Source organism: Megalobrama amblycephala, linkage group LG8, assembly GCF_018812025.1.
Source record: "Megalobrama amblycephala isolate DHTTF-2021 linkage group LG8, ASM1881202v1, whole genome shotgun sequence".
In the NCBI taxonomy this organism is placed as follows: domain Eukaryota; kingdom Metazoa; phylum Chordata; class Actinopteri; order Cypriniformes; family Xenocyprididae; genus Megalobrama; species Megalobrama amblycephala.
Window position 1 is genome coordinate 2,297,501 of NC_063051.1, and position 16,395 is coordinate 2,313,895.

General features: G+C 34.7%; 1 protein-coding gene across 1 annotated transcript; it reads left to right on the forward strand.

Moving 5' to 3' along the window:
- The first annotated feature begins 4,517 nt into the window (after positions 1-4,517).
- prelid3b (PRELI domain containing 3) lies at positions 4,518-15,421 on the forward strand. Its single transcript, XM_048198654.1, has 6 exons — positions 4,518-4,673; positions 9,261-9,429; positions 11,365-11,454; positions 11,813-11,883; positions 12,582-12,684; positions 14,404-15,421. Exons 1-6 carry the CDS (start codon positions 4,642-4,644, stop codon positions 14,518-14,520), a joined length of 582 nt encoding a protein of 193 aa, XP_048054611.1. The 5' UTR covers positions 4,518-4,641; the 3' UTR covers positions 14,521-15,421.
- Positions 15,422-16,395: the final 974 nt, after the last annotated feature.

Sequence of the window (16,395 nt, forward strand, 5' to 3'; positions counted from 1 at the left end):
TACTGTGTTCAGCACAATATTTCTTCACCCTGAAATATTCAATTATACATCATTACTCAGTTTATAGTATTGATTAAACAATTTATAATTCAAACATTTGAAACGTCCCTACAATATTTGTATTTGTATATATTGTTGCTCATGTGGACTAATTCATGCATAAATTATGATAACCAGTCAGGATTTTTTCCCCCATGTGTTTTATTGCTCTTAAGGCATGAAAAAAAAGATTTGAACTTTTTTAAAACATATTTTACAAAGATATTTTCAGATATATATAGTATGTTTAATAATAGTGTTAATAACTATGTTTAAATATAGTATGTTTAATAATGTTTAATAATAGTATGTGTTTATGTTTTTAACTGAAGAGATACTGTATTAAACATAATACAGTAACAGCACAGTAATACTGTGTGTATTTATCAAATGAATAAAATGATATAAACCAGAGTACATCAGTTTACCCTTATTTGCTGATAATTCTGATTAAATATGATTAAAATGGATACATTTAGTTCTCCTCTCTGAGAAAACCTCAGACTGAAATCTACATTGATCTATTGATGTTTTCAGACTGTGGAAAAACTAGTGTTCAGGTGTTTTCAATCTCATCTGAAATGAGCAGTGTTGGGGATAATGCATTACAAGTCATGAGTAAAGTAATGCATTACAAGTAACGTGCATTACGTAATCAGACTACTTTTTTGATGTACTCGTAAAGTAACAAAATACAAGTAATGTGCATTACGTATTCAAATGACTTTTTTGATGTAACAAGTAAATTAATGCATTACAAGTAATGTGCATTACGCAATCAGATTACTTTTTGATGTGACAAGTAAATTAATGCATTACATGTAATGTGCATTACGTAATCAGATTAATTTTTTGATGTAACGTGTAAATTAATGCATTACAAGTAACGTGCATTACGTAATCAGACTACTTTTTTGATGTACTCGTAAAGTAACAAAATACAAGTAATGTGCATTACGTATTCAGATGACTTTTTTGATGTAACAAGTAAAGTAACGCATTACAAGTAATGTGCATTACGTAATCAGATTACTTTTTGATGTGACAAGTAAATTAATGCATTACATGTAATGTGCATTACGTAATCAGATTAATTTTTGATGTAACGAGTAAAGTAATACATTACAGGTGACATGCATTACGTAGTCAGATTACTTTTTTTAAGTAATAAGTAAGGTAACAAATGACAAGTAATCTGCACTGCGTAATCAGATTACGTTTTTTGATGTCACGAGTAAAGTAAAGCAATACAAGTAACGTGCAATACGTAATCAGATTACTTTTTGATGTCATGAGTAAAGTAACGCATAACAAGTAATATGCATTATGTATTAGGATTACTTTTTTTGATGTAACAAGTAAAGTAATGCATTACAAATAACATGCATTACATAATTAGATGTAACAAGTAGGGTAACAAGTTACAAGTAATTTGCATAACATAATCAGATTACTTTTTTAATGTCAAGGATAAAGTAATGCATTACAGGTAACATGCATTACATAATCAGATTACTTTTTGATGTAACAAGTAAAGTAATGCATTACAGGTAACATGCATTATGTAATCAGATTACTTTTGTGATGTAACAAGTAAGGTAATGAATTACAAGTAACTTGCATTACATAATCAGAATACTTTTTTAATGTCAAGGGTAAAGTAATGCATTACAGGTAACATGCATTACGTAATCAGATTACTTTTTGATGTAACAAGTAAAGTAATGCATTACAGGTAACATGCATTACGTAATCAGATTACTTTTTGATGTAACAAGTAAAGTAATGCATTACAGGTAACATGCATTATGTAATCAGATTACTTTTGTGATGTAACAAGTAAGGTAATGAATTACAAGTAACTTGCATTACATAATCAGAATACTTTTTTAATGTCAAGGGTAAAGTAATGCATTACAGGTAACATGCATTACGTAATCAGATTACTTTTTGATGTAACAAGTAAAGTAATGCATTACAGGTAACATGCATTACGTAATCAGATTACTTTTTGATGTAACAAGTAAAGTAATGCATTACAGGTAACATGCATTACGTAATCAGATTACTTTTTGATGTAACAAGTAAAGTAATGCATTACAGGTAACATGCATTATGTAATCAGAATACTTTTTTGATGTAACGAGTAAAGTAACGCATTACAAATAAACATGCATTACTTAATCAGATTACTTTTTTGATTTAACAAGTAGGGTAACAAGTTACAAGTAATGTGCATTACGTAATCAGATTACTTTTTGATGTGACGAGTAAGGTAACAAATTACAAGTAATGTGCATTAGGTAATCAGTTTACTTTTTTGACGCAACTGCCAATTACAATCTAATAACACAAATACATTTATTTACAGCCAAAAAAGTTTTTAGAGATGAAGTATTTTCAAGAACAACAGTCACAATAATAGTATGAATTGTATAACTGATTTCCACCCAATCTAAAATCAATACTTGGGAAAATTTAACAATATGACTCCTTAGATGTTACTTGATGTTACAACATTTTTTTTGTCCCTGCAAGAGTCTCCTAGGATAGAAGGAATGGATGGATATTCCAGAGCAACTTGGCATTTCTGACTGGCCATTGTCCATATAGGTTTGGCAAAAAAAATCCACATACAAAGGCTTGCCACTTGGTGGCAGTGTAGAGGATGATCCACTAGAGTCCACTGTAGTGGTTAAAAACCCATGCATATGTAAGAAAATGACTGTCCACTGTAGTGACCTCTATGCGTGAAAGGCTTAATATACTGAATTTGTATAGGATTTTTACACAATATATGTTTGAGATCAAAATTTTCTTGAAAAACACTTGGCAAGACATAATAAAAACAGATATATAGACATGGATTAGGAAAGCATTCAAACATAAAAGCATTAAAATTCATCATCAGTAGAGGGCGCCTGATACTCACACTACAAATCAAGAATTAATATCCCACTGAAATAGATCCTGGTTTTCTCAAGATGCCTATTTCAACATGATGAATCCAGACTGTGTTGTTAAAGAGTTTCCACACAATATGACCTGCTGAACTGAACAGATTCCACCAGAAATATCACGTGCGTCTGTCTGAACCGTATGATGATGTGTAATTCTTCACTTCAAAGGGCGTTTGGCTCAGAAACTGAGTATAATCTCACTATTGATTGTAAAATGTGGAGATGTGTTTGTCACAATGACAAAGTGTTGTGTTAGAGCATCAGGATATGCACAAATAACCCTAACAAAAAGAGTAAACATCTTTCAAACTAATCTTCAAGATGTTACTAGCTTACTATATAACTAAAAAGAATATGCAGAACTAATTATTTTACAGTAGTGAATGAGTACTGGGCCGTTTGTCATGGTTGGCATGTGGTCAGTGTGTGCCGTATGTGTGAGTTTGTCACATGCTGATGCTTTATTCTCGTTCACTAGCAGTCAAAGGTCTGGAAACAGACTAAATTTATGCCTCTTGTGAACTTTAAAAACATTTTCAATTAAAGGCTCGTGCTCATGGTTCTCATTTGTGTCACATGTTCATTCACGGACTTATATTTGTGTTAGAGTTTGATGACTATACTATTATTATGACATATCGAAAATAAAATAACAAAATGCCCTTTAAAAATTATTTTTGTTACCAAGATTATTTTTATTATTGAGAGTAAGAGTAGTATGCAATGGTACTCTCATATATTCCATGTAAATCGCTTAATTTGCTGCTTTGTGCATTTATAATTGTTGGGCAAATTAATATCAATTCATGATTATTAACATTTACAATATTGTACATATAGAACAGACAATATGGGGGAAAATAATGTGCAAGGAATTGTAAATGAAGAGGATTATAGAATAGAATAGAATAGAATAGAATCGGTAAAGTGTAAATTAGAAAGTACAAAGTTCATATATGAATTGAACTTTTTTCTACTTTCTATTCTATTCTATTCTATTCTATTCTATTCTATTCTATATTCCTCCTCATTTTCAATTTCTTGCACATTATTTTTCACCATGTCTTATATATATATATATAGATATATATATGTGTGTGTGTATATATATATATATATATATATATATATATATATATACACACACATAAAAAACTATATATATATATATATATATATATATATATATATATATATATATATACACACACACACATAAAAAACTGTATGTATATATATATATATATATATATATATATATATATATATATATATATATATATATATATACACATAAAAAAATCTGTGAAAAAAAATATATATACATAAAAAATATTCTGTGTAACTAAAATACACCTGGACAGCATGTGCACAAGAAACATCTGACGTAACACACTTAATATCATGTAATGTTCCCGTACTAAACTTTAATGGCTGTTCCATACATGCACGCGCACATTCTCTGGGCGGGAGGTTTTCCATTCAGATCCCTCAGCTCTGATTGGCTGGATCGCGTCCTGCGCCAGAACGTGCGTCACCGGTGGGCGGGGCCATAGTGTCAGTGTTCTGGAACAAACGGCGGAAGCGGCGCGGAGTCACCGAGCAGCCCTCGCGCTTTAACATCTACCGTTCATCAGGAACCATGAAGATCTGGACGTCAGAGCACATTTTCAAGTTAGTGAACGTCTAATGTTTATTTCTAATGAGGTTGGATGCTAATGTGCGAGTTTGAGTGACAGGATTAGCTAGCTCGTCTGTGTGAACTGTGCACGAGGCGCCAATCTCTCTAACGGCTTCCTGTCAGTTTTATAAAAGTAATGTTTTTAATTTTCAGTAAATATATGTGGTTGTATCGAGATAAATGTTTTAGTAATGTAAAAGCGCTGGTCTTTGATGATTTAGGAACTTTAGCTACATGCTAATGCTATTATCTGAGGTGAATGACTTTTACCGAAGATTAATAATTATAATGACTGAAACCGTTGAGTAGTTCATAAACTTTCTATCTAATTTATTTAGTAAAAGCATGGTCTTCTCAAGTGTTTACCAAATAAATTAGATAGAGTTGTGAAGTATTCAGCGGTTAGTTACACAATCTAGCCGGCTTGTCCTTGACACTAGTGAAGAATGATGGCGCCACATGAAAAAATACTATAGTATTTATTACAGTAAATTAGTATTTACAACACATACTGCAGTATTAACTATAATTGACTGATAACTGTGATAAATATTTTAGTATACTTTAGTTTTTTCTAGGGCTGGGTATTGACACAATTTTCACGATTCGATTACTATTCACATGCTTTCGATTCGATTTCGATTCGATATCGATTATTTTGGATGTAGTATTTCAGTTACTGTACATGGCAAATTTTCTAGAGGAAAAAAATCTCAACTAATGCTGTAAACTAACATGTAAGTCAGTTGGTACTACTGTAATAATATTGAAGGTTAAATTAACTTATTTATATAAAAACACTTAAATCACACTCGATGTTTTTATTATAAAGTTTACATTACATAATCATATTTCTACTCCAGTTCATTTTAAAAAAAATATTCGCTGCTGTCATAACTGATTTATTCAAACATGCTTTAAATATTGAAGAACATTAAATATTATAATGAATATGTAACGGTGCATAGCTATATTTATCAGAATGTTGCTTTCTAGAACACTTTTCTAGCTGATTAATGAGTTTATGGTCACTGAATATGTTTTCTGAGGTAAATGTGACGTTACGTGACATTGAAGCGGTTTTATTGAGGTTGAAACACTGAGCGATTACACGAGACATGATACGGATTTCAGTAAGTTGTACTGTATATTTTAACATACCTTCAGATGTTCATGAATGCTTATTTTGCGCTGTAACTGGTATTAAAGCGAAGGAGAGGATGATCACATGCTTCTCTTTAACTGAGGCGCTAAAGCGATCCGTCACGCCACATTAAACAGCGGTATTTATTTTTTGAATCTCATAATAAGATGGACGTCATTTGAGACTTTGCTTCATATCAAAAGTAACAAAGATTATTGCGATTTATTGGATGGGAGGCGCTACATATTCTGCTCATTCATCAACTGAAAACAGACTAGACTAATTGATTCTTGGGATTTAAGAATCGATATCGGTTCGTAAAAATGAGAATCGATTAAAATCGAGAAATCAATATTTTTTTTTTACCCAGCCCTATTTTTTTACTCCAGTAAACTGTAGAGTTTTGTAGTATAATGTACCCCATAGTTGTAGAAAACTTAGAACAGTATTGGGTAAAGTAATTTCTTTATATTACTATAGTTGTTATATTACCACAACAAATTAATTCAAGTACTTTACTATAATATATTTCGAAAACAAATTACTGTAGTATTTTTTTTCATGTAGAGCTTCACTTCACACATTATTTTTCCTCATCTGTATTTTAGTATAATTAAGCTTTTATTTTGTCAATTCCTCTCAAGAATGATGAAACAATATCATACTAAGGCATTAAATATAAGAGAATACACAATAAGAATAACAATAATACAGTAAGAAGCAATGTTCAGTTTGTTTTGTATAAAGATTGTCTGAATGAAATTGATTAGAGATTTCATCAGTCTGACATTTCTATGTTTGTTAGTGCTCTATTGTTTATTCTAACTAGTTATTATCCTTTTTAATGTGTATTATTTTATATTTATGTCTTTGTATTTTGTTTCTTAAGCTCTTACTTGAGAGAAATGTCCAAAATGAGAATTTCATTGTCCTGAAGTTTGCTTCAGTAGGTCAGCAGGGCAAACGACTAACTTTAAAGCTGATCCTGCTGTTTAGGGTGATGATGATGAAGTCATAGCAGTCTTATCAGCTGCGGTGGACATTGACTCAGAATTACAGATGTTCAGATGAGGTGACCTCTGAACCCGCGTGTGTAAATCTGCAGCCACATTGCGCAACTCTCCTTGACTGCGAGTGCGGGCGACCTTTCCTCTACAACATGGACCTCCCGCCCGACGTCACGTGTCACATGACTGCTGACTGTCTCCCAGGCAACCATTCATATGACGGAATGTACTAGCTGAAGCCGCCAGGCTCTTAACTATTTTAGGAGTGTAGTGTTTACTTAATTTCAGACACATGAGTCCAAAAACAAACATATTTAAAAAGCAACAAATGTTTCATTATAAAACATGCAAACTTTTGTTCCAGGTTTGTTTATACTGTTCTCAATCCTTTTTTACACTATACACACAGTCACATCCACATGTGTGACCCTGGAGCACAAAAGCAGTCATAAGTCACATGGGTATATTTCTAGTGCTACAGTAACCAACAATACATTGCATGGGTCAAAATTACTGATTTTTCTTTTATGCCAAAAATCAATAGAATATTATGTAAAGATCATGTTCTTTTGTAAATTTCTTACCATAAATAAATGAAAAATGTATTTTTGTGAGTGGATATGCATTGCTAAGGACTTAATTTGGACAACTTTAAGGTGATTTTTCTCAATATTTTCATTTTTTTGCACCCTCAGATTCCAGATTTTCAAATATTTTCCTATCCTAACAAACCATACATCAAAGGAAAGATCATTTATTCACCTTTCAGATGTATAAATCTCAATTTCAAAATTGACCCTTATGACTGGTTTTGTGGTCCAAGGTTATAAATTGATCATTAATCATAAATAAACTCTTGAAGTCACCATGAAATCAAAATTGACAATCCTTGTTGCGTTTTTATGGAATATTGTAGTATTCTAATTATTTATCGGTGCACATCATTATTGTTTTAAATTCATGTTCCTCATAATCTTGAATCAGAATATCTTCTCCTCCCTCTTGCAGCATATCTCTTCTCTGATGATGAGGGCGGGGCAACCTGTCACTCACATGAGATCCACCAATAGCAAACCACAACCATCCAATCAATTCCCCACAGACAAAAAAGCCCTGCCCTACATTTGTTCTTGTTCCTGAAGTGTTTTACTCAGATATACGACATAATAAGGAAGAAAAGACCAGTGAAACTTCCCTTTTTAAATTATATTACACAGATATTATATCAAATTAGTTGGACATGAAGCTACTTCCCTACTAACACAAACAAGCCAACAATAGAGATATTAATGACAAGTGTAAATTTGATGGTCTGAAAACATTTGAGTGTTTTATTTCAAGCATTTTGTTGAAATATATAAGATTGCACACAGGATATATCCTGTGAAAGATACTTTGGACATTTCGTGCACTTTTAATGTTTTCAATTTGGCTTTTTGAATGTCCTAGTTCATCTTTCTTTTGAAAATACTTTTAGCTGTTTTTGCACTGTGACTGGTTGTGGCTGTAAATGTGGTGCTGATAAAACAGTAGTTGAATCCTCTTTCTGACTTGTGATGTCCCATGGTCACATTGCAGACGTAACGCAGCTCATGTGAAGTCTTTAATTGAAGTCACTCCTCAGTGATTGTTAGTTTATGCACAGATGCAGACGCATTATATAACACCACCATACGCTGTCATGTTCATCAGCTGTTGCGCTTCCGATGCAATTAAACACGCTTATGATTTCATTTTTAAACTTTAGTTAGTGTGTAATGTTGCTGTTTGAGCATAAACAATATCTGTGAAGTTACAAAGTTCAATGCAAAGGGAGATATTTTCTTTTACATCACAAACCCCAAAATTTACATAAACCCCGCCCCCGAGAACACTCAACAAAGGGGGCGGGGCCATGCTGGGCTGCTTTAGAGAAGAGGAAGAGTTGTTGTAGTAGAGTGTTGTTGTCATGCCGTCATTTTATGCCGGACTGTTTCACAAACGAGGGTCAATTCAACACAAAAGATGAACATGACGGCACATGCTAGTGGATGAGTTGAATCAACTCCACAGCAACTACATAAATTTATCCACTAACCATTCAGAAACGCCTAAAAGTTGTAACTTCTTCCTGAGTCTCTCCATGAGTGTCGACTCCGGTTTGAACAATGTAAGGCTGAACACTTTCGTCATTTTGGCTGCGTGAGATTCTCCAGCTTTGTTGTTGTTGAGCTGTTAAAGCTCCGCCCTCTTCTGGAAAGCAGGCAGCTCATTTGCATTTAAAGGGACACACACAAAAACGGTGTGTTTTTGCTCACACCCAAATAGGGGCAAATTTGACAAGCTATAATAAATGATCTGTGGGGTATTTTCCGCTGGAAAAAAGGGGCATTTAGTATTTTCTGCTTTCAATGTGTCAATAATAAAGTGTCTGCTTTTGTCTCTCACAGCCATCCATGGGAAACCGTGACCAAAGCTGCCATGCAGAAGTACCCAAACCCCATGAACCCCAGCGTGTTCGGCGTGGACGTGTTGGACCGCAACGTGGACCAGCAGGGACGCCTGCACAGCAAACGGCTGCTCAGCACTGAATGGGGTCTGCCGTCCATCGTTAGATCGGTACAAACTCCCTCCTTTTCTCCTAGATAAGACAGACTAATCTGTTTGTTTGCATGTTTCGTGGAATTAAAGCTAGCAGCTGACGTTAATCTTGAAACAGGAACTCAGTAGCTCTCATTGTTTGGTGGAAACCGTCAAGCCGAGGTGAAATCCTGCTCCGAGTTCAGTCACGTTGTTTGAGATGTTCGTATCCCAACTAACCTCTGTTTGGCCTCCTGAGAGTGAGGATTCCTGACCCGTAGGCGAACTGACTGAATGGTTATATCGGTCTGGTTAGTTCTCAGCACATGTCGTTCTGGTGTCGTGTTTCTGAATGAACTGTTCCACTGTGACGTATTACGCAAGTGAGTTGTGACTTCTTCCTGTCGTCCTTGACCTGTTGCTTTCATTCTGCTCAAGGACTGCTGAAGGCCAAAACTTCCCAGTTTGATTCCTAGAGCTCTAGTCAGTATGTTGTTAGATATATTACTGATCTTTAAAGATTTTTAATGTTTTTGAAAGAAGACTGATAAAGTAAAAACGTGAAATATTATTACAATTCAAAAGGGTGTTTTGCATTATATTTATTTCTATGATCAAAGCTGAATTTTTAGCATCATTACTGTCACATGATCCTTCAGAAATCATTCTAATACGATTATTTGCTGCTCAAGAAACATTTATGATTGTTTTATTAATCAAGGATGCATTAAATTGATCCAAAGTGACATTTATAATGTTACAAAAGCTGTTCTTTTGAACTTTCTATTCATCAAAGAATTCTAAAAAATAAAATGTATCACAGTTTCCACAAAAATCTGAAGCAGCACAACTGTTTTCAACATTGATAATGATCATAAATGTTTCTTGAGCAGCAAATTGCTGTTTTTAAAGCGATGTTATGTTATTTTTATTCTGATTTTGCCATAATTGACACAAAAACACGATATGCTCGCATTGGGTCATATGCTCGCATTGTGATCTTGTGGTCAACGTGAACGTGATTGACAGGAACTCACTGAGGTCTGAAGTTGGACATTAATTTGGGATATTCCCAGGTCCAACCTCATCTGGAACTATGGAACGTCGACTATTAGGGGGCAGAGCTACAATTTTTACTGTATTTTTGATCAAATAAATGCAACTTAAAGGTGCTATAGAGGATGTTTTGTTTTATACATTTTTGCAATATTACTTGAAACTGTCTTTACTAACTGATAAAAGACTATTTATTAGGTGCATTGAAAGGAATAATATCAATATACATCATCTGTGCACGAGGTAGGGCCTTAAAAACATCAGCCAATCAAGAGGGCCAATCCGCGCACAAGGAACGTAATGGCAGTGATTGACAAGCCAGAGGGCCAATCGTTTATGCGATGATCACACAAACGATTGGCTGGTGTTTTTAAGGCCCTACCTCGTGCACAGATGATGTATATTGATATTATTCCTTTCAGTGCACCTAATAAATAGTCTTTTATCAGTTAGTAAAGACAGTTTCAAGTAATATTGCAGAAATGTATAAAACAAAACATCCTCTATAGCACCTTTTAAGCAGAAAAGTTGCATTCTGAGTTCCAGGTCTTCAAAAACTCAAGGGATCTTAAAGATATTAAAGGGATCAAATGAAATGCGTTTCTAATAATTTTACAGAATATGTGCATCCAAAGCTTTGAGTTTCCTGCACACATTATATTGCTGTTTGCATTTCTTGTTGTTGGAAACAGTCACAGTGGCGTCGTCTTGAGAAATGAATGAGATTTAAACCGTCTTCACGTGACTGGCTTTGTGTAGTCAGTCCTAGTACAGGCCAAGATAATAGTGGAGTGTTGGTTAATTAGAGTTTGTTTTGCACATTACACTGAGTGAAACTAAAGCTGACTGTGTCTTGAGATCACTGTCTGTTTGTGAAGATGCATGATGTAGACATCAACCCACTGTCTTTTTCCACAGATAATTGGCAACACACGGACATGTACGTACATCCAGGAGCACTCCATAGTCGATCCCAAAGAGAAAACCTTTGAGCTCCAGTCGACTAATGTAAGTGGCACGACTGATATCCGTCAACTGTGGTTTATTACAAGCAACACGTGTCGGTGCACATGATGTAACCAGATCAGACTTTTCATTCACAATCTGATTCATATAGCCTGTGAACTGAATCAGGTATCATTTGAAACTCTCAGGTTGATGTGAATCTGTCAGGACGTTTCTGGTGTGTCAGTAAATCCTGCACACCTTTTCTCATGCATTCATGTTCTGGCCTTTAGTTGAGTTTGTGTGAATGTCATCTGGCCAGTCTGTGTTGCATTCTGGGAGGGCGTTGGTTATGGTTGTAAACAGCATATTTTGTAGATGTGTCATACCTCTCATGCTCTGCCTGATTTTCTCACCGTAGATCACCTTCACTAACATGGTTTCTGTGGACGAGAGGCTCACATACCGACCGCACCCGGAGGACCCGGAGAAGTAAGATTCACTCTCTGTTTTACTAGATATCTGAGCTAATATAGTCGTTCTTTACATGCTGCTCCGTTCACCTAAAAATTAAAATCTCTTATTTACTCTCCAAACCAAGACATTTGAAACGCAAATGAAGATATTTTGACATGAAAACAGAGATTTCTGTCGCTCTATTGAAAGAATATTCACCCTTAAAGCGTCAAAATATTCATTAAGAGATGAACGGAGCAGTTTATTTCAAGACTTTTGAAGGGACACAGTCGCTTTTTATGATCAGCAGATTCAATTTAGGCTCTTATTCACATACAAACATTGAACATTTAAGCAGAAGCTCAGTGACATTTGTGCATTAAGCAAGTATGATTGAGCTACTGTTTGCCATATACGTTAATGTTTAAATGTAAATAAGAGCCTAAATTAAATCATATAAAGTGATTGTGTCTCTTCAGAAGACTTGGATTAAATCGTTTCATTCATATGAATTATTTTACAATCTCTTAATGAACATTTTGAAGATTTTTGGGTGAACATGCTTTCACTGGAGGGACAGAAATATCTTCATTTGTGTTTCAAAGATGAACAGAAGTCTTATGGGTTTGGAATGACATGAGGAGAGTAACTGATGACAGAATTATAGTTTTTGGGTGAACTGTGCCTTTAAACACCTTTGTGAACATGTTCAATATCTGCTGCCGCTCCTACAGGACCATGCTTACCCAGGAGGCCATCATCTCTGTGAAGGGCGTCAGTCTGAGCAGCTATCTGGAGGGACTCATGGCGTCCACCATCTCCACCAATGCTGGAAAGGTGAGCAAACGAAACACGCTTCACCAGTTACTGGCACGAGGGTGGGGCAACTTGTCACTCACATGAGATCCACCAATAGTAAACCACAACCATCCAATCAGTTTCCCATAGACAAAATCAAGCCCCGCCCTACATTTGTTCTTGTTTGAGAAACCGTTTTACTCGAATGATATCACAATATTTAATTTAAAAAATTGTATATTTAATAAATTAGAACTAAATAAATTAAAAATGAATTATATGAAGAAGAAAAAAATCAGATTTATACTTTAGATGGCAACTTTTTGATTCTGTAAAACTATTATTTGACAAATGAAGAAATGAGTAAAAATATGAATAAAAAGCTGTATCCAACAGGGCACTTGGTTTTTATTTTTTAATAAAAACAAGGTTATTACTAATAATAGAATAATACTTATTTGTAATACATTTACTTTATTTGTTTAACAGTTCTGCCTAATAAGTTAATAGACAAACTGTTAAAAAGAGGCAGTAAACTAATAAAGATGGAGAATAGGAACTATGGCATTCTCGGTGCTGTCAAAATAAGAGTCACTTTGGCCAAACGGAAAAACTTAACATCCAATGCAGTTTATTAAAGGGTTAGTTCACCCAAAAATGAAAATAATGTCATTAATTACTCACCCTCATGTCGTTCCACACCTGTAAGACCTTCGTTCATCTTCGGAACACATTAAGATATTTTTGATGAAATCTGATGGCTCAGTGAGGCCTGAGCAATGACATTTCATCTCTCAAGATCCATTAATGTACTAAAAACATATTTAAATCAGTTCATGTGAGTACAGTGGTTCAATATTAATATTATAAAGCGACGAGAATATTTTTGGTGCGCCAAAAAACCAAAATAACGTCTTATATAGTGATGGCCGATTTCAAAACACTGCTTCATGAAGATTCGGAGCGTTATGAATCAGCGTATCGAATCAGCGGTTCGAAGCGCCAAAGTCACTTGATTTCAGCAGTTTGGCGGTTTGACACGCGATCCGAATCATGATTCGACACAAAAGATTCATAACGCTCCGAAGCTTCATGAAGCAGTGTTTTGAAATCGGCCATCACTAAATAAGTCGTTATTTTGTTTTTTTGGCGCACCAAAAATATTCTCGTGGCTTTATAATATTAATATTGAACCACTGTACTCACATGAACTGATTTAAATATGTTTTTAGTACATTAATGGATCTTGAGAGAGGAAATGTCATTGCCTCACTGAGCCATCGGATTTCATCAAAAATATCTTAATTTGTGTTCTGAAGATGAACGAAGGTCTTACAGGTGTGGAATGGCATGAGGGTGAGTAATTAATGACATTATTTTCATTTTTGGGTGAACCAACCCTTTAATACTGCCAAATATTGACAGATTCGTGAGTGAATCAATTGTCAGTTCAATGAGCCGTTCACAAATAGCTCAGAATGATTCAATAATTAATTGAATTCCTCCAGTTGTAGAACTTTCTTATTCAGCAGAGCTGCTTTACAGCAGAATTTGAATTAGTCTCATATTATGAAGTTTGCATAATGCATAATTGATTATTTTCCTGTTTATTACTGTGAAGATGTCGTGAAACAGTCTGTACAGTATAAATCTGTATAAAGAGCTGTAGAAATAAAGCTGACTTGATCACAAATAATGGATGTTCAGTGGCTAAAAGATTTAACAGTCAGTCTGACTTGTAAATGTTTGCGTCCGCAGGGTCGCGAGGCAATGGAGTGGGTAATCAGACGTCTGAACACAGAGATCGAGGAGCTGGCCATCACAGCGAGAGGAACCATGCGGACGCCCATGGCCGCGGCCGTCACCGAGAAATGAGAGCCAGCGCATGGCCTTCCTCTCTGTCGCTGCTCTTCTCTATGTGTCTTTTTTCCAGTCGTGGAAATTCATTCTCCGCGTCCTACGCATTCAAGCCTCTACATTAGAGACTGTCGGGACGTCGAGCGACAGAGAGAGACGGTCCGGGGTTTAGACATCGACCGCTGTTGACGCACAACAAGAAGACAACGAAGGGGAAGAGTAGAGCGCTCATCCATGATGAACTCTCAAACGTAGTTTTAATGAATCAGTATAACGGGACATTTACACAGCGCGAACAGATCGATGCTCAGACGGAACGTATGCCATGATCCATTCGCCACGTTTAGCTCTGTTACACGAATGCAGCTGTTCGACGCTGGCTAGCATTGCGTCACCAGCACTTACACACTTGAAAATTAGTAATATTATAACTTATTTTATTACTATATTATATTGTTAACACTTAGCATGAAGGAAGGGAACAAACTAGATTTTGGAGGACCATCTCAGACGTTGGATTCTTCAGAACACGCCTCCTTAAAAAACAAAAGAGCACTAAATGACATAAAACTACAGAGAATAGAATCATCATCATTCATCATCGAGTGACTCCAGAATGTTCCATGTACTGCTAATGACCTCCTTCCCTCTGTAGTGAACATGTGCTTTGACTTTAATTGATCAGGAGGCAGTTGGGATGTTGGATCCAGACGTGAGGCATTCTTTACCCTCGGAGGGTAAAATGTGTGTGATGATGGGAAACAGCAGAAATATATGGAAGCTTGTTTACGCCACTAAATACAAAAAAATAAAAAAGGTAATTGCAAATTTAGATCTCACAATTCTGACATATTTTTTCATCTCAATTGGATACTATAAAGTCAGAATTGCGAATTATAAAGTCAGAATTTAGACTTTTTAAAAAAAATGCACAAATTTGACTAACATGCAATTGTGCGATATAAAGTCAGAATTGTGCAATATAATTGTCATATAAAGTCAGAATTGCACAATATAAATTCGCAATTGTCATATAAAGTCAGAATTGCAACTTTAAAAAAAAAATCGCAAATTTGACTAACATGCAATTGTGGGTTAAAGTCAGAATTGCACGATATAAATTCGCAATTTATCATATAAAGTCAGAATTGTGTGATTATAAATTCACAATTGTCATATAAAGTCAGAATTGCACAATATAAATTCGCAATTTATCATATAAAGTCAGAATTGCACGATACAAAGTGAGAATTGCTACTTCTTTATTTTGCAAATTTGACTAACATGCAATTCCGGGTTATAAAGTCAGAATTGTGCGATTATAAATTCGCAATTGTCATATAAAGTCAGAATTGCAACTTTTTTTTTTAAAAATCGCAAATTTGACTAACATGCAATTGTGGGTTAAAGTCAGAATTGCACGATATAAATTCGCAATTTATCATATAAAGTCAGAATTGCACGATATAAATTCGCAATTTATCATATAAAGTCAGAATTGCACGATATAAATTCGCAATTTATCATATAAAGTCAGAATTGCACGATACAAAGTGAGAATTTCTACTTCTTTATTTTGCAAATTTGACTAACATGCAATTCCGGGTTATAAAGTCAGAATTGCGCAATAAAAATTCGCAATTGGCATATAGTCAGAGTTGCAACTTTTTAAAACTTTTTTCGCAAATTTGACTATAACATGCAATTGCACGAAATAAAGTCATATCACGCAAGTTTATATCACGCAGTTCTGACTTTATAACTCACAATTCTGACTTTATATTGCGCAATTGCATGTTAAAGTCAAATTTGCGAAAAAAAAATTATTAACAAAACTCCCAATTCTGACTATATGACGCAATTTTGACTTTATTTGACGCAATTCTGTCTTTA

Excerpts from the sequence above, each read along its gene's own strand:
- prelid3b (XM_048198654.1), top strand. The coding sequence starts at position 4,642 with ATGAAGATCTGGACGTCAGAGCACATTTTCAA. Across the intron at positions 11,455-11,812 it reads TTGAGCTCCAGTCGACTAAT|ATCACCTTCACTAACATGGT; the intron begins GTAAGTGGCACG and ends TTCTCACCGTAG. Across the intron at positions 11,884-12,581 it reads CACCCGGAGGACCCGGAGAA|GACCATGCTTACCCAGGAGG; the intron begins GTAAGATTCACT and ends CCGCTCCTACAG.